Here is an 18,450-nt window from a genome sequence, read left to right on the forward strand (position 1 = left end):
ATTAAATATAAATATTAATCAAGATTACAAGGTGTGGATCGGAAAGGTGTTGGAGTCCTTTACTGCAATAGCTTTTTATATATTTTTCTCAACTCTCAAACTTTTTACTTTAAGTTTTCAAACTTCTCTTTGAATTGTTCACGAAATACTGAATAGTTCACAATTGTCACAACACAATTACTCTCAAAAACCCCTTTTGTTAATCCAATAAGAAAGGAATAGTTAAATTAAATTTGATGCCTCCATCCTCGTGGGACGATATTCTTACTCACTTTTATTACTTGGTACGATCGGTGCACTTGCCAATTTTCCGCAACAGCTACCGACGGTACTTCTTGACAACTGCAAGAAATTGATTGACATGAAGGATGGCAGAAGCATTTAAGTTTACGAGGGAGTTTTGTTGAATAAACATTAAATGTCAGTTTAATTTTTAATGGGTTTAATTCAGCAGTCAATTTAATTTTTAAAGGGTTTAATTCATCAATTTTTTAGGAGAATTAAAGGTCAAAGTCAGCAGTTTTTTTTGGTTTAAATGTTCAGTTTTATATTTTTAAGTTTCTGAAGTTACATGAGTTTATTGTGGTGTTAAGTGTCTTTATTGTGGAGTTACAAGTTTTGTAATTTAAAAACTATTGCTTGAATGTGAAAGTTACCACTTCTGGCTTAGTGAAATATATCTCCTCTGTTTTTACTCTTCTCATAACAGTAATAACACAGCTTCAATTCTATAAATAGCCTTTGTTATTAACAGTCAATCCTCAACTAATCATTTACAACAAATATTTTTATAGTAACAATTTTCAGTCTCAAACTCGATTGCACAAAATGGTATACAACTTAACTAGGTGGCGAAAATGACTACACAAAGGTTATAGATAAAGCAAAACTAAGTTCTCAACTAGCGATACCCTGTCTCTTTCTTTGATGGACAGACTTTAGACAATCCTTGGCATGATGAACTATGGACTGGAGGTAAAAACTCCCATTCTTGGCATTATTCTCAAACAAGTGGTCATATTTCTGCAAGGAAGAAATGTGTTTAAGCAAAAACAAAAAACAACAAATGGGTCATAACCACAAAACAAATAATAGACTAACCTTCACAATCTCTTCCCAGGGAGTTTTCTCAGTAACACCAAGAGTCTGCCTAGCCTCTTGCTCTGTCATCGATTTGCCAACTCTGTGAATAGTATTTTGTATTGTCTCTTGAGCAACACCATTTTTTGAGGCATCTAGAACAACATAATGTTAACAAAATGAGAATATTCAGAACCGCTATATATATTGATTAGCTAAGACATGACACGAGAAAGAAAAACTAAGGACCTACCACATATTTAAATGTATCAAAAAGTAAGGAAATATGGTATTGGACGAAGACAATGGAATTGAGTAGAAGGAGCTTCTATTTCAGTAAAATTTTCAGTGAGGTATCAGATGTTATGTTGAAATTTCGGGACCTAAGTTGTTCAAAAAACAATGTTGCATTTTATCAAAGATTTTGTAAGATGAGGTAGAGAATGCCCTTGCCTTAAGAAGATAAATAAAAGAAAGGAATGCTCAGTGTTGCCACAACAGAAGGCAAGATCTTCACATAATATCTATATATTATAAGAAAGCAGAATAAAGTCCCTAACGAGATTCTCTTGAGACTTAGGCAACAAATGGGAGTAAACCAGACATTCAAACAAACATGGATATGTTTGGTGGTGTAAGTGAGGAGTTTCCAATACAAATAGGTTTGTGGAGACCAAAAAATACTTTTGAGACTAAAATGACTCCAGCTGAGTGGATCAGAGGATAAAGGGGTTATGATGTCACACATTGTATCCAAGAACAAGTAGGGGAAGACGGAAGGAGCCTCAAATATGTTGGATGACCATAAAATGGCCAAAAAATTGAAGAAAAAGTTTTACCAAACTTTAGTTAGACCTGGAATGTTGTATGGAGAATGTTGGTGGTGAGTGCTAGTCTTAGGCAAAAGCTATAAGGTCATAGAGATGATGGGTATATGGGCACCATAGAATGGATAAAACATGAGGACTTAGATCATAAGGGAGAAATTGGAATGGTTTCTATAGAGGAAAATTACATCAAACTTTTTAAGATGGTTTGGTCTTGTAAAACAACAACACACAAGCCCCAATAAGATGTGAAATTATAAACTATTGTGGTGTCACCCTTAAAGTCAGGTTGAGTGAGACCCAAAAAGAAATGGTTGGAGACTCTTTAGGGCAGACATAGTGTTGTAAATAATAATATTTGTTTATTTATTTTTATTCTAGAATCTTCTTTGGGCTTAGCCCATTAGGATATTTAGTCTCTTTAAATAGAGAGTATTTGTACAGATGTATTACACAATTTTATCAATAAGACTATCTCTTTTTCAACTTGGTATTATAGTTCTCAATTCTGAGGGCTTTACTTCCGCAAATCACCGCCTTTAAAAATCAACCGTATTTGCCTCTCGTCACCGGAAAAAAAAAATCGGGGACCTTTTGGACCGTGAGGACCCCTGTTTCACTCTGTTTTCTCAGATCTATCATTCTACGGAGGTTTCTTTTACATCAAAAGACCAGAACAACTAAAAAATAAAAACACTGTTCACGGGGCACTGTTCATCGCTACTGTTCACGGGGCACTGTTCATCGCTAATATTCACGGGGGCACTGTTCATCGCGCACTGTTCATTGGTTACTGTTCAAGCAAACAAAAAAACCTTTCCCTGCTTGGTTTTGTCTCTTCTTTCCAGATCTGTGTTTTCTCGTCGGTCGGACATCATTTGGATTTGCGTTTGTGTCATTTTCACCTCAATATTATGGAGGGTTCAAATGGTGCATCTTCGGAATTTATTTTTATTCGCCGAGTTGAGTTGGAGCAGATTCGTACTATGCTCGATTTTCTGAGTAAGCCAGCTAATACTAGTGTTTTGGCCACGACTGGTATGAGCTCCACAACTCATTCTTTTCTTTCTTCTTGTACTAATTTTAAACATTCTTGGATTATCGATTCTGGTGCTACTGATCATATGGCTTGTTGTGCTGACTTATTTCTTTCTTATAACCCTACTATTGACACCCATACAATAGCTGTAGCTGATGGCTCACACACATCAGTTACGGGTTCTGGTAACATATATTTACAACATTCCTTACATCTCCAAAATGTTCTTTATGTTCCCAAACACTCCACTAATCTTCTTTCTATCCATAAAATTATCAAAGATTTGAATTGCACTGTAACTTTCTTTCCTACTCACTGCGTTTTTTAGGATCTCGCCACGAGAAAGACGATTGGGGGTGCTAAAGAGCAAGGTGGGCTGTACTATCTAGTGCCAGAATCTTCTGCAAAGTATGCTAAAGATCACACCTTGTTGACTCAATCTCAGTCTACTGCTGACTCTTTGATTTGGCTCCACCATAAATGCTTGGGTCATCCTCCATTTCGTTTGCTTAAGTCTTTATTTCCATCACTATTTTTGTCTAAGTCTGTTGAGTGTTTTCATTGTGATGTTTGTGAGTTTGCTAAACACCATCGTGTCTTTTTTCCTTCTAGTACCCTTAAAAGTCTTGAGCCTTTTGATCTTGTTCATTCTGATGTTTGGGGTCCTTATAAAGTTTCTCATGCTTCTGGTAATAAATGGTTTGTTTCTTTCATTGATGATTGCACTCGTGTAATCTGGGTTTATTTAATGCATGAAAAATCTGAGGTACCACAGTTATTCTTTCGATTTTATAAAATGATTGAGACCCAATTTGGAAAAAGAATTAAAAGACTAAGGTCTGACAATGGTACCAAATATGTCACTCAGTGTCTTTCCAAATTCATCCAAGATCAGGGCATGATTCATGAACTTACTTGTGTGGACACCCCTTAACAAAATGGAGTTTCTGAGAGAAAGAATCGTCATCTTCTTGAAGTTGCTCGTGCCTTACTTTTTCAGAATCATGTAACCAAATGCTATTGGGGAGATGCCATTCTTACTGCAGCTTTCTTAATCATCTGTTTGCCCTCTCGGGTCCTTGACAATGTAAGTCCTATTCACTCAATGACTTCATTCTTTTCCTCTGTTCCCTCTATGCAGAGTCTTCAACCACGAGTGTTTGGGTGTGTTGTCTTTGTCCACGTTCATAAACATCTTCGCAGTAAGTTGGATCCTAGGGCTCTCAAATGTATCTTTCTTGGTTATGCCTCTGATAAGAAAGGCTACAAGTGTTATCATCCTGCTAGTCAGAAATTCTTTGTCTTAATGGATGTCACATTTCATGAATCTGAGTCCTTTTTCCCAAGTCCTCATCTTCATGGGGAGAGAAATTCTTTAGTAGATTCATCACCTTCTATCTTTGAGTCTAGACCTTCCATGCTTTCTCCTACACCTCTTCCTCCTGTTTCTGATTCTTTTGTGTCTGACCCATCTGATACACCGAAAATACGGAGGATTGTGACACCTGAGTTGGTATATCACAGGAGAAAGCAGCCCACACTACTTCACCAGCAACCTCAATCGTCTGAACCACTGGTAAGTCTTGAATCTCTTGTTTCTGATTCTAATATTATTACTTCTCCTGTTTCTGAACCTAATATTGTTGCATCTAATGATTTGTCTGTTGCTTCTGATAGCTTACCCAGTACCTCTGATGACATACCTATTGCCCTAAGAAAAGGGAAAAGATCTTGTACCCAACACCCTAACTCTCATTTTGTCTCTTCGACTAACCTTTTTGTGCAACACAAAAGCTTTATTTCAACACTAGCTTCTATCTCAATCCCAAAATCAGTACATGAAGCATTAAAAGATGAAGATTGGGCTCGAGTCATGCAATATGAGATGAATGCCTTGGAGAAAAATAAAATATGAGAGGTTGTTGATAGACCTGATAGAAAGAAAGCAGCAGGGTGCATATGGGTTTATGCCTTGAAATATAATTCTGATGGTGCTCTTGAGAGATATAAGGCTCGGTTAGTTTCCAAGGGTTACACTCAGACCTATGACATTGATTATGAAGAAACTTTTGCCCCAGTTGCAGAAGTGAATACTGTGAGAGCTTTGTTGTCCCTTGCTGCCCATTACAACTAGGATATGAATCAATTTGATGTGAAGAATGCTTTCCTTAATAGTGAGATAGAAGAAGAAGTCTACATGGAAATCCCACCTGGCTTTGGCTCTATGGATGGAGGAAATAAAGTTTGCAGGTTAAAATAGGCCTTGTATGGATTGAAACAGTCTCCTTGTGCCTGGCCTTAGGATATAAACAGAGTCAAGAAGATCACACACTATTCTTCAAGCACTCCCTAAATGGGAAGCGTATTGTACTCCTTGTATATTTTGATGATATTATTATAACAGGTGATGATATTGCTGAGAAACATTTTCTACAAGCACGACTAGCCTTTGAGTTTGAAGTTATAGATCTTGGGAGATTGAAATATTTCCTAGGAACTCATTCAAAGGAAGGAATTTTTTTCAGCCAGAGGAAGTATGTCCTTGATCTTTTTAAAGAAGCGGGAAAACTTGGGTGTAAACCCTCTAGTACTCCTATTGAGCAGAATCACAAGATGAGTTATGAAGAGGAGAGTCCTCCAGTTGATAAAGGATAATATCAACGGTTAGTTGAGAGACTGGTATATTTGGCTCATACTATACCAGATATTTCTTATGCTGTTAGTATTGTAAGTCATTTCATGTATAATCCAAAAGAAAAACACATACAGACAATGGAGAGAATTCTTCAATATCTTAAAGGCACTCCTGGTAAAGGACTGTTGTTCCGGCGTAATTGCAATCTCTCTTTAGAAGTTTATATCGATGCTGATTATGCTGGATCCGTAATTGATCGTCGATCTACCACTAGTTATTGTATGTTTCTTTGTGGTAACCTAGTGACATGGAGGAGTAAGAAGCAGGACGTGGTTGCTAGATCGAGTGCTGAGGCTGAATTTCGAGCTATGGCTCAAGGCTTTTATGAATTATTGTGGTTGAAAATTATACTTGGTGATCTTAAAATAAGATGTGAAAGACCTATGAAGTTGTTTTGTGATAATAAGTTCGTCATTTGTATAGCTCATAATTCAGTTCAACATGATCGGACTAAGCACATTGAGGTCGACCGCCATTTTATCAAAGAGAAGCTTGATAGCGGGTTGATCACCACTCCATACATCCCTTCTGGACGTCAATTAGCTGATATTCTAACAAAAGAACTTCCCTCAGAAAGGTTTCAAGAGCTTACTAGCAAGCTGAGAATAATAAATATCTATTCCTCAGTTTGAGGGGGAGTGTTGTAAATAATAGTATTTGTTTATTTATTTTTATTCTAAAATCTTCTTTGGACTTAGCCCATTAGGTTATTTAGTCTCTTTAAATAGAGAATAATTATACATATCCAGTACACAATTTTATCAATAATACTATCTCTTTTTTCAACTCATAGCAACATGAATCAGATACAGAAACAAGCACAGAGGCTGGCTTGCTATTGCGGTACCACTCTTAAAAGACAGGTAGAGTGAGACCCAAAAAGAAATGGTGGGAGACTCTTTAGGGCAAACGTAGCAACATGAATCGATGATACAGAATCAAGCACAGTGGCTTAGTATGGCCGTATCACCCTTAACCCAAAAAAGAAGAAGTAGAAGAGCTCTCCAATCTGGATATCCAAATAAATGGGCAAAAACCCAAACAGAAGCCATTTAAACCACTGTATAATAAAAGATTTGAAAGAAGAAATGTCTGGTTGGATATTCTGCCATTTTGTTCCATCTTCAAGCACCAAATCCCTACCGACGAAGAACAATTCCAAAGGGCTTTACACTCCTTCAAACCAAAATGCCATACCAATTCCAAAGCTTCCAAGCAACTTAACAATACAAAAAGCGATGATTAATACTATCTGAACTTCAAAAACACATAACACAAACATAAGAAAAATAGTCATGAGAGGTCTGAGTCCAAAACATCACTTGTATTAATTCTATTAAGGATCACATCAACATCAACACCACATTTATTCCAAACGGGAATCCCAATTTTGATTGAATAAAATGACTCTTTCTAATTTGGAATCTGTTTCTAAAATGACAGGTTGATCAAAACTTATTTTACAGATTCCAAATTAGAAAGAGTCATTCATTCAATCAAAATTGGGATACCCTGGATCTGGCTTGTCTCTTGGGGTGGGCAACATGAAGATCAGAATTATGGGTGACCTGAATAGTCCAAAATAAAAAGGGAATTGGCCTATGATCAATTCAGTAACAAGGAAGGAGACTTAATCTTCCAAAAATTCTTAGATATCTATAAAAATTGAGTGTTTTAATCATGAGTTAGAAAATGTATCTATTACTTGCATATATAAGAAACAGATCAGTCCAAATGCTCAACTTTCCTAAAGGCTAAGGCTATGAAAAGGATCAACTCTCAAAAGCTTAAGCATTTAAGTAAAGGCTCATGAAAGGTTCTATATCTAAAAGGCCACAATCTGTCTAACACACAAATTTAAGGGGTGTTTGTTTCAAGTTTTTGAAGAGGATTACCGGTAATCCTTCTTTGGTAAATGTAATTACCACGTTTGGTAGAAGGAATAAATTACGATTCCCGGATATCCAAGGATTACCGGTAATTTGATTTATAAAGAAAAGTCACTATTCAGATTACCAAAAATAATATGGTAATTCGGAATACCAATGAGAATACCAAGTAAAGGGAAAGCACAACAATAAATTTTGAGACAAAAATACCCCAATACACATAAAAATCTAGACCCAATCTATCAATTACAAAAGTAAAAATAGTTTGGGCTTATTTTTGTAAAATAACCTCATATTCCAAGTCATATTTCGTTCTAAACCAAATATGGAATCAGTAATTTTTACCCAATATTCCCGGTAATATTTTGGCGAACCAAACACCTCTTTTGTAAGATTCCAAGTAAACTCAATTTCTACTGTATTCCCATTAATCATGATTCCCGGTCATCAAAAAATTTCTCTTGTACCAAACACACCCTTGTATCAAAGAGTAAGGAAATGTGGTAGTGGACAAAGACGATAGAATCGAGTAGGAGGAGCTACTATTTCAGTAAATTTTTCAGTGAAGTATCAGATGTTATATTGAAATTTTGGGACCTAAGTTGTTCAAAAAGCAATGTTGCATTTTATCAAAGAATTAGTAAGATGAGGTAGAGAAGAAGATGAATAAAAAAAGGTCAGAGTGTTGCCACAATAGAAGGCAAGATCTTCAAACAATATACGAAAGCAGAATAAAGTCCCTAACGAGATTCTCTTAAGCCTTTTGCATCATAAGGGAGTATAGCAGACATTCAAACACAAATGGATATGGTCAAGGCAATAACAAATTTTGGGACATTTGGTTGTGTAAGTGACGAGTTTCCAATACAAATAGGTTTGTGGAGACCAGAAAATACTTTAGATACAAACGTGATTCCAGCTGCGTGGATCAGAGGATAAAAGGGTAAAAAAAATAAAGCAAAACCAGGTAGTAGTAGTAGTATAAGAAGAAGAAGAGCTCTCCAATTAGATAACCAAATAAAAGGGCTAAAACCCAAATAGAAGCCATGTAAAACATGAAAAAAGATGAGAAAGAAGAAACATCTGGTTGATTATTCTGCCATTTCGTTCCATCTTCAAGCACCAAATCCCTACCAACAAAGATCAGTGCCAAAGGGCTTTACACTAGGCAGTAATAAAAAATTACTCAGAATTTTGACAAAATTATGCTAAACTCAAACCTGATTGTTGGATAAAGGTAGAGGTCATTCATCCATCAAAGGGTCAATAAACATGGCAGAACATTTTGTCAAAAATTCTAACAAAATAGTTATTCTTGCTATCTAGCATTTTCCTACTTATTTATCTATCTGTAGTTGTTAGATGCTGATAACTAAGGCCTCTTCAACTAGTTACATTACACCATTAATTGGCTGCGTTATGATATGGCAGGTGGCAGCTACTATTATTAGCTTGAAGAAGCATTTATGGTTGTTTCTAAGAAAGATTGATCTGAAGAAATCACTTGCTCCCTCGACTATTGGAGCGGTCTGGCTTTAATCCCATGATTATCTGCATTAAAGCCTTGACATTGCCCCCTATGTGCATTAAGGACTAATATGAAGAAATCACTTCCATGCCCTTGATCAAATGGATAAAATAATGCTAACTTCTACTCCCATCTCCTTGATCATATAATCAAAGAACATTTGAACTAAGGAAGAAAAAAAGTACACAAAAGGAACTTTTATCCATGGGAAAATAGTCAAAAATAGATATAAACAGCTTTGTACGTACATGCTATAAAGTATTTATGGGACCTTATGGTGTAAAAGTTTACATCGTTGTAATAACAATATCCGAATCAAAGATTAATTCTTTCTATATGGGACTGACCCCGTGTGTGTGATTAATGCAAAGGCCAATAATCTATGCAAAAAACAGTATAAAAAGATTTAAGTATTTACCTCTTTCATCAGTATTAAGATTTCTGTGAAGGCCTGCTGACTCATTCCTGTGCCACTTTTACTTTCTTCATGACTTGAGAAAGCTAATCTTGTTTCTAACCATACATTAAAGGAAAATTATACTCTTATGTTACATAAGATTCATCTCTCATATTATACTCACATAAAAAGATGTGCCTCACTTTCTTTCTTTTTTCTTTTTTTAAAATTGATAGCCCCACTTAATTTATCTCACAACATAAGATAACTTCTCTTCTACAACATGAGAGAAGTAAATCCCTACATTAAAGTACCTAAACGTTTAACTACCAGAGCCATGCTAACCAGGCAGTTCTAAATTCACATGATTGTTTCTGAGTACTTACAAGCAGCATCCTAGTTAAGAGCTGTTCAATTTAACATTGAGTCATTGTCGCTCATTAACTAAACTGCAGCCTCTTCTTTTATTCATTCTGTGTAGATTGTTGGGTTTATAGTTGGACTGGTCCCTCAGACGCGGCAGGTTTTGATTGGTAATGAAGCTCCACTACGTGTGATTCAGGACTCAGCTTCCCCCTTAGGGTTCAAAACTTTACTCTTTCCTGTTATGTATATGAATGGCAATGATTTTGCAACCACAAAGATGCAGAAAACTCCAGATAAAATGGCAATGATACATATCATATTACCTGAGTAGTGTGATTCCATTGAGCCATTGCTCAAGTGGCTTCATCCACGTCTTTTTAGTTTTCTCTTCCTCATCATTGTAAAGAACCAATTCAACCTAAAAGTTTAAGTTGTTGAGTGAGGATACATTAATGATTTTATATATCTCAACACGTCTCCTCACACGAGAGCTCACTGCGCTTGAAGGGTGGACAATGCACAGACCCACCTACTTGTGCGAAGAAAGAAATTCCACTAGAAAGAAAGTGGGGGCGGTGAAGATCGAACCCTGTACAGGCTCTGATACCATGTAAAGAACCAATTCAACCCAAAAGCTTAAGCTGTTGGCTGAAGATACATTAATGATTTTATATGTCTCAACAATAATTTTTGGTAAATATATATGTACTTCTTTTAATAAATGTCTCTTTATGTCTTCAGAGACGCAGCCATTCCTTCTCTCACTTTGATAGTTGGGGCAAATCTTTTTAAAGGTGATGTTTGAACTTTGAACTTCTCTTCTTACATAGCATCGTAAGAAGCTGACAGTGGCTTGATTTGTGTCAGGTTTGCAAGGATCGGGAATCCAGAAATCCATCATTATTGGCATTATCATTTCAAGATATATCGTCCTGCCTGCATCAGGAATCTTTATTGTTAAATGGGCAGTTCAACTAGGTTTGGTGCATGCAGTCAGATTCATTGTACCTCTTTGTTCTTCTGATTCAGTATGCAGTTCCACATGCCATGAACATAGGTGCTTGTCAATCTCATGCTGAAATATTTCTTGTGCTTTTTCTCCAATAATGAAACTCCTGGTCATTTAACACTGAACTTTGATTTCATCTGGCAATAAATTTTTCATGCTATTATATGCGGGAGTAATCACTCAATTGTTTGGGACAGGAGAGTGATGCACCCGAGCGAGCTGACTGACTTGGATTGAGCTTTTCTATAATTTATTCCATAGTTTAGGGCTTTTCAATAATTGTTAATTATTTTCCTTTTTTGTTATTTTTAGATTATGTTTGAGTGTGCGTTAATTGTGCGTTACCTCCTTTGATTGCGCATGATTATAATTATTTACTTTTTTGTTATTTTATTTTGCCTATTTAAGGATTGGAGAACCCTATTATTATTTGGTTGTTTTTGGTTAAATAAAACTAAGAAAAGATAAAAGTGTTTTCTCGCAATTCTCGTTTCGTTCTTTCTGTTTAGCCAATTGGTTACTGCTTCGGCATTATTTGGTAATCATAGCTTTGGTTGTTATATAAATGGCTGAACAGAACAATGACGGTCGAGGTCGTGGATGACGGGGTCGAGGCGACAGTGACGGTATAGGGCATGATAACACCCTAAACGGCGACGGCAAACAACCACACATTGACGTGCAATACACTATAATTGACACCATAATTGTTGCAATGACTTCTACAATGGCAGAACAAGGTAGATGAATTCAAGAGCTCGAACAACTGTTTGCCCAAACATAGTTGGATAAGTCAGATGAAGAAAATGAATCTTTTAGGAAAGGAGCGAAAACCCATTCTGGAACAAGAACCAGGAGCGACGAGGACGAAGTCAACATGGAAATCAACCCCTTTTTCCTAATATTGAGGTGGAGATTGAGATCCCGGAATTCGATGGCATCACTCATCCAGATGAGTTTATCGATGGGTCACACACCATCGAAAGGGTCTTTGACATCAGAGACTTGACAGAAGACCAGAAGGTCCCGATCTATGATGAATATGATGAAGATCAAGATGATGAGAATCCTGCTATGGATGCTCCAGTTTATGGCGAGTTCCCTATCTGTGATAACTATGATTGGGAGCAAGACAATGAATATGATGAATATGATGAAGATTTCTTCCACATCTGGATTCTCATCGTCTTCCTCTGAATCATACTTATCACAGATAGGGAACTCATCATAAACTGGAGCATCCATAGCAGGATTCTCATCGTCTTGATCTTCATCAGATTCATCATAGATCGGGACCTTCTGGTCTTCTGTCAAGTCTCTGATGTCAAAGACCTTTTCGACGGTGTGTGACCCATCAATAAACTCATCTGGATGAGTGGTGCTCTCGAATTCCGAGATCTCAATCTTCACCCCAATATTAGCAAAAAAAGATTGATTTCCAGGTTAACTTTGTCCTCGTCACTCCTGGTTCCAGTTCCAGAATAGGTTTTCTCTCCTTTCCTCCTCATGAGATGATCTTTCAAATTCTCATCCTTCATCTGACTCATCCAACTGTGTTTGGGCAAACAGTTGTTCGAGCTCCTGAATTCGGCTACCTTGTTCTGCCATTGTAGCAGTCATTGCTACAATTATGGTGTTTCGCACATCGATGTGTGGTTGTTCGCCGTCGCTATTAAGGGTGTTACCACGCCCTTTACCGCTGTCGTCGCCTCGACTCCGTCATCCACGTCCTCGACCTCGACCACCATTGTTTTGTTCAGCTATTTATGTGACAATTAGATCGTTTTCATCTCCGAGCTCCAGACATTCATCAGAAATCCTTTTGAGCCATTCAATGAGCATAGAGTTTTCATCCTTAAGCATGTCCATGTTTTTATGTAGCTCTTCACATTCTTGCTGCCAACGTAAGATACAAATAATGAAAACATCGTATGAAAGACCAAATTAAGAAAATGATAGAGGCTTTTCACCATATATTATCAGTTTCCAGAAAGAAACTATCACAAATTCACAAGAGATGTAATCATGTAACAAATGTCAAAGAGAAGCACTAGTAAAATTTGCTACTCCCATAGTGGTCATAAAAGATATGATTTGGAAGTTCCGATGATCATGTTCGAAAAACAAAAAAGAAAAAGAAAAAAAAGAACGAAACGTGGTTTCGAGAATGTACTACAAGTATTTCATGATGAATTTATTTGCTTTCTTTCCCTGAAAAATTAGACCCCGCATCCATTCTTGTATATTAAGAAATTTTGATTGCTATGGTTAGATGTATAAGCATATTCTATGAAACTGATCATCACTCATCAAAGAAGGCAACTAAGATTTAATGTGTCCTTTCAATCAACTCTAAGCTCTAGAACAATAAAAAATAGTAGAAGTATAGACGACAAGCTGAACACTCAGGATAGGATTAACTTCTATAATTTAAAAAAAAAAAAAACTATATGCACTTCAAGCAATGTGTCACATATCTACACTACATGATAAAATACTACCAGTTTAGAAATAGTGCTGGCCATTTGTAGAGCCACATAGCATACTCAAGCAAGAGAGAAACCATGGTTTCTTTGATATTTTGGAATTTAGTTCTCGATAGTTTTTAATCTATCTATCTTTACTATTCTAAAGTGCTGCCAAGGTTGGAAGAGTTCCGTCCTGTGCTTTAATAAATGGGTGGTTGTAAAATTACAAAAAAAGTCTATGCATGTTGTGTAGGCATGTGGTTCTTTTTCTAATTTTGTAACTGCCATTTGAATGCATGTTTATGATTCCTTTCCTATAAGGTCACAAGAAAACTGAAGAAAAGAATCTCCCCAGTATTGTCTTTAGGAGGTGTTTGAAATTTTAATCCCAGGACCCGCTTCGAATCGGACTAATTACGAAGCGATGAACTGATTGGAATATCTCCAAAAATAAAAGAAAACTAAAGAAAAAAAGAAAACTAGACAGCGTAAAATATGAAGTAGGAAAAAGAATAGGACAAAAAATTAATCAAAACAATTATTTTATGTTATTTCAATTATTTAATTATAATTAAATCATTATAAAATTTACTAATTTATTAAGTAAATATAAAACTAAAACAAGGACTTTAAAAAGAAAAAAAAGAGAAGCTTTTTGGGCCTAAAAGATAAGATGAAAAACATTCCAGCAATTCTTTTAGTTAGTAATATAGGAAATGAAATCATCAACTTCATTCTACCTTCTTAATTATATTCAATCATTTTCAAATTCACAGAACATTTTCATATTTAACTGTCATTCCGAAGATATGTAGTTATAACATTGTCAAATAAAGTTGAGTTTCAGCACAAGATAAACTGAGCATATGTAGGGTGTGCATGACAACTTTCTCGGAATGAGTTTTTTGTTCAATTTCTGTTCCTGAGAATAAAAATGAATGAGAAACTCGTTTGGTAAAATCGGTTTATTCTTTTGTTCCCCAGATGAACCGGTTTAATTTTTGTGCCAGGAAACAAAAAAAAGAATTAAAAAATTTCTGCTTTTCTCGTTCCTGGCAGAAAAATATAATCAATTTCCCTCCCCTCTCACTCCCTCTCCCTCCTCTCCCTCCCCTTATACAACAACTCCAAACCATCATAGGCCTTCAACATATCACTAGACCACCACCCTCTTTCACCGCGGAATCATCTCCTTCCATCTCTCTTTCGCCTTTTTAATGTAGATGCCATTAAAGAATAAACATTACTTAACAAATCAGAGATGCCCATTGTGGGTGGTACTCGCCTCTTCCGCATGGCACGTGGCTACGCCATCGCCAATGTAACATCCCCGTCTCGAGCCGGTTCAATTAACATACATATGATAAAACAGAAAACAGCGGAAGACTTAACTTCTGAAAATACGAGCTAACTTTTTCTTTTTAAATTCTCATTCGTCGTAAACGAAAATCGGGCAGAGTTTCCTCTATAAATCGGACAACTTGGGATTTTCCAATCCCTCCCAGAAGCATTTCCTGATAAACAATTTATACAAATATAATCAAATGCCCATCCATGGGCGCATGCATAACTTGGCTCAGTGCCACTATATCTAACAGCATGCAATCCAACACGTAAACATATCTGAATACTACCTCATCATATAACGTGCCTGAATACCCAAATGTACATGCATCAAAGCGACAGACATGTACAAAACATATACAGGCCATATACACAATAAAGGATCAATATCATGATCCATCAAATGCGAAAATACTAAAATACATCAAACACTCCAAAAAGGTAGTAGCCTACAGCCACTCAAAATCCAATCTGTCAACTGCCTCAGCCACGTGTCGTGTCCCTGCCTAGTGAGGACTCACCGGGAATCTGGGCACCTGAAAATATGTCCCCAAAGAGGGGTGAGATTACAAATCTCAATAAGCTCCAGGTTTATAGAGAATTCTCCATACCCCTTGCTCACTCCTGCATGAAAGTCAGATACAGAGTATACAAATACAACATATAACAGATATCATAACAGAACAGAGCATATATCCATATCATATCAGAGATGTGCGCCGTCATTCCCAAGGGAGGACCCCAAGCGGAAATCAACGCACGTGTTCCCGAGGGAGGACCCCAAAGCGGAACCAGACATATCAGAGGCGTACACCATCAGTCCCGAGGGAGGACCCCAAAGCGGACATCCAGGTACTATACAATCAATGGCCAGAGATTGTTACAGAAATCATATTACAGAAGTCATATCAGAGCAAAACATATCATGTTATCAAATAACTCTATATGAATGCATCTATACAAAGCATCTAAATCACAGTCATACAGTCCAACCATAGTTCACTAACCATGGTAGAGCACTCAAGCAGGAAAAGACTCCTTAAACATAGAGCTTACCTCTTGAAGCTTTACCAATACACTTACTTGTGGAACAAGTTACTTTTATCACTTCAAGAGATTTCCGATCCTTCTCAATCCCTAGGCACACCTAGAGAATAATTTACAATGCATCAATAAAATGATGCAATACCATAATTATTTCATAAGCATACATTTTATCGCTTATTTTCCTTTCTTTGCATTTTTGCCAATCCTATGCCAATACACAAGTCTAGACCCCTTTATAACCGTTGGTGTTCTTTAATTTAATCAACCATTCCCTTAGGAATTTTTCAACATAAATCATGCTACTTTTCTTCAAAACTCATCACTTTTATACAATTTATTACTACACATTTTATTTAAAATAAAATGTACAAATATATCCCTAAATACCCTATAGGTCGAATCCTATAAGGGGGATTTCCAAAGATCCATCTCTTTTACAATACATTTTCTTTACTTCCTTACAACTTGCAAACACCTAGGCATGCATCCACTAGGTTCCTATTTTGAGTTTAGACACCAAGTCCTTCACAACACATCAAGGCCGAAACATCAAGGTATGTTTCCAAGGATTTTCTTTCCAATGTAATATTCTTACTAATTCATCCAAATTCTACTTACTTGAACAAATAAAACCCCTCTTAAAGCATCAACTAAATTGGCACAATAAATCCTATTAACTCTATCAAAGGCCGAACATAGAGAGGAAATACATGATTTTTCTCTAATTTTTTTACATACTTACAAAGCTTCTTTTCATTTCATACATCAAAATATCAACTATTCCTCATCAATGCATATTCTAACACATCATGCTTTCCCACCCAAGGCATATACACAATTTTATAACTTAAATTATCAAAACAACATCATGTAAATAGAGGTTTGTTACCTCAAATCAACTACCCAAAGCCTAGAAGACCTACACCAAGAGAATCTCCATCAAAAACTTCATTTTGCCCTCTTGATGAATAGTGCACGAATTTGGGGAAGGAAATATCTCCTCACACAACCAATGATAGCTCAAATAAATGGGTGGGATGGATTCATTGAGTGGTTTCCAATCAATTTCATGTGGTGGATCATTGGATTTGGTGGATGGATGATGTAGAAATCAAAGAAAGAAAAACCAAACCCTAAGCCCCCCCCTTGTCCAAGTGCAGATCGGTTTTGGAAGAAAGAGAAGAATGGAAAGCTTATGTGAATAGTGATCTTTAAAGTGACAAGGCTTTATAACACATGTGACCTTTTAACAGATATTTTTCTTTCGCGTATTTTCACTTAGACTGACCCGGAACTAACTCAAAGCTACAAACATATTTTTATTTCCTAAAATCATTTACATTAATTTTTATTTCCTAAGGAACAATATTCATAATTCACAGTATGGTTTTTGCACCGTTTTTGACGAAATGCACTGTGCATCACTAATTGTACTTCATTTACTTACGAAACTTAAAACTTATAAACTTATCATTTTCTTGGGCCTATATTGACTTGCTTGGCATATATTGGACTTTCTTATTCTTATTTCATCAATTATTTATTTCTGGACTCTACCGGTTGCTTAAACAGCAGTACAAAATACCCGGTAGAAACACTATTCACGAGATTTTCACGGAAAGTGCCAGACTATACAATTTTTCGTTCTGAACTCATATCTGTCATCAGAATTTTCAAATTATGTTCCTAAAATTATTTTGCTCATTTTAAGCTCTACCGGTTAATTCACAAAACTGTAAATTCTCCGGCAGAACGCACTGTTCATAACATAGTCATGATTACAGTCAAAATACTCGAAATCGCTCACTGAATCTAATTATGGCATTTAAATCCTTAAATTAAATCTCTAACTAAGATTTACCAGTTAGGGTCATTATATTCACCCCACCTTTTAAGGATTTTGCCCACAAAATCAAATATCAAATATACATATACCTGACATCAAACTCAGGATATCGCTGGAGAATTTCATTCTCCCGCTCCCAAGTGGCGTCCACAGGAGTCAATCTTTCCCATTGTACCTTGATCATGGGAATAGTCCTGTTTCTCAACACTTTTTCATCACGTGCTAGAACCTTAAACGGTCCCACAACAAACTTCAAGTCTTTTCTTACTTCGATATTGTCCGGCTGTACAATGTGGGATTCATCCGGCACGTATTTTCGAAGTTGACTGATGTGAAAGACACTATGCAAATTTGACAGATGTGGAGGTAAAGCAAGCTGATAAGCCACAGGTCCGACCCTTTTCATAATCTGGTAGGGCCCAATGAACCTAGGACTCAACTTCTTCACTCCTAGAGCACGCCCAACACCCGTAGTCGGAGACAAACGGATAAATACATGATCCCCTTCTGAAAATTCAAGGGGTCGATGCTTTGCATCATAATAACTCTATTGGCGACTCTGTGCTTTCTTCAATCGATCCTTAATCATCATAATTTGATCGGTAGTCTCTTGGACCATATCAGGCCCAAATAACTGCCTCTCACCAATTTCTGCCCAACAAGTAGGCGCCCTGCACCTACGGCCATACAAAGCTTCATAGGGAGCCATGCCCAAACTGGCATGGTAACTATTATTGTAGGAAAATTCCACCAGAGGAAGATATTTATCCCATGCATTTCCTTGCTCTAAGGCACAAGCCCTCAACATGTCCTCCAGGGTCTGAATAGTCCTCTCAGTCTGACCATCAGTCTGGGGATGATAAGCCGTGCTCAGCCTCAACTGTGTACCGAAGGCCTGTTGCACTGCATCCCAGA

General features: G+C 36.7%; 1 protein-coding gene across 1 annotated transcript; it reads right to left on the minus strand.

The window, feature by feature from the left end:
* Window positions 1-897: 897 nt before the first annotated feature.
* Window positions 898-3,913, minus strand: LOC133304505 (mitochondrial import inner membrane translocase subunit PAM16 like 2-like). The gene is made up of 3 exons (XM_061504549.1): window positions 3,862-3,913; window positions 1,102-1,235; window positions 898-1,023 (listed from the first exon to the last, which is right to left on the minus strand). The coding sequence occupies exons 1-3, from the start codon at window positions 3,911-3,913 to the stop codon at window positions 898-900; spliced, it is 312 nt and encodes a 103-aa protein (XP_061360533.1).
* Window positions 3,914-18,450: the final 14,537 nt, after the last annotated feature.

This window comes from Gastrolobium bilobum, unplaced genomic scaffold (genome assembly GCF_033153095.1).
Source record: "Gastrolobium bilobum isolate Gb01-03AN ecotype WA unplaced genomic scaffold, APGP_CSIRO_Gbil_v1 utg142391, whole genome shotgun sequence".
NCBI lineage: Eukaryota > Viridiplantae > Streptophyta > Magnoliopsida > Fabales > Fabaceae > Gastrolobium > Gastrolobium bilobum.

Coding starts and splice junctions, on each gene's coding strand:
- LOC133304505 (XM_061504549.1), bottom strand. CDS start 3,913: ATGACGATTCTTTCTCTCAGAAACTCCATTTTGTTAAGGGGTGTCCAC. Junction 1,236..3,861: donor GTTAAGGGGTGTCCACACAA/GTAAGTTCATGA, acceptor ATGTTGTTCTAG/ATGCCTCAAAAAATGGTGTT. Junction 1,024..1,101: donor CCTGGGAAGAGATTGTGAAG/GTTAGTCTATTA, acceptor TCTTCCTTGCAG/AAATATGACCACTTGTTTGA.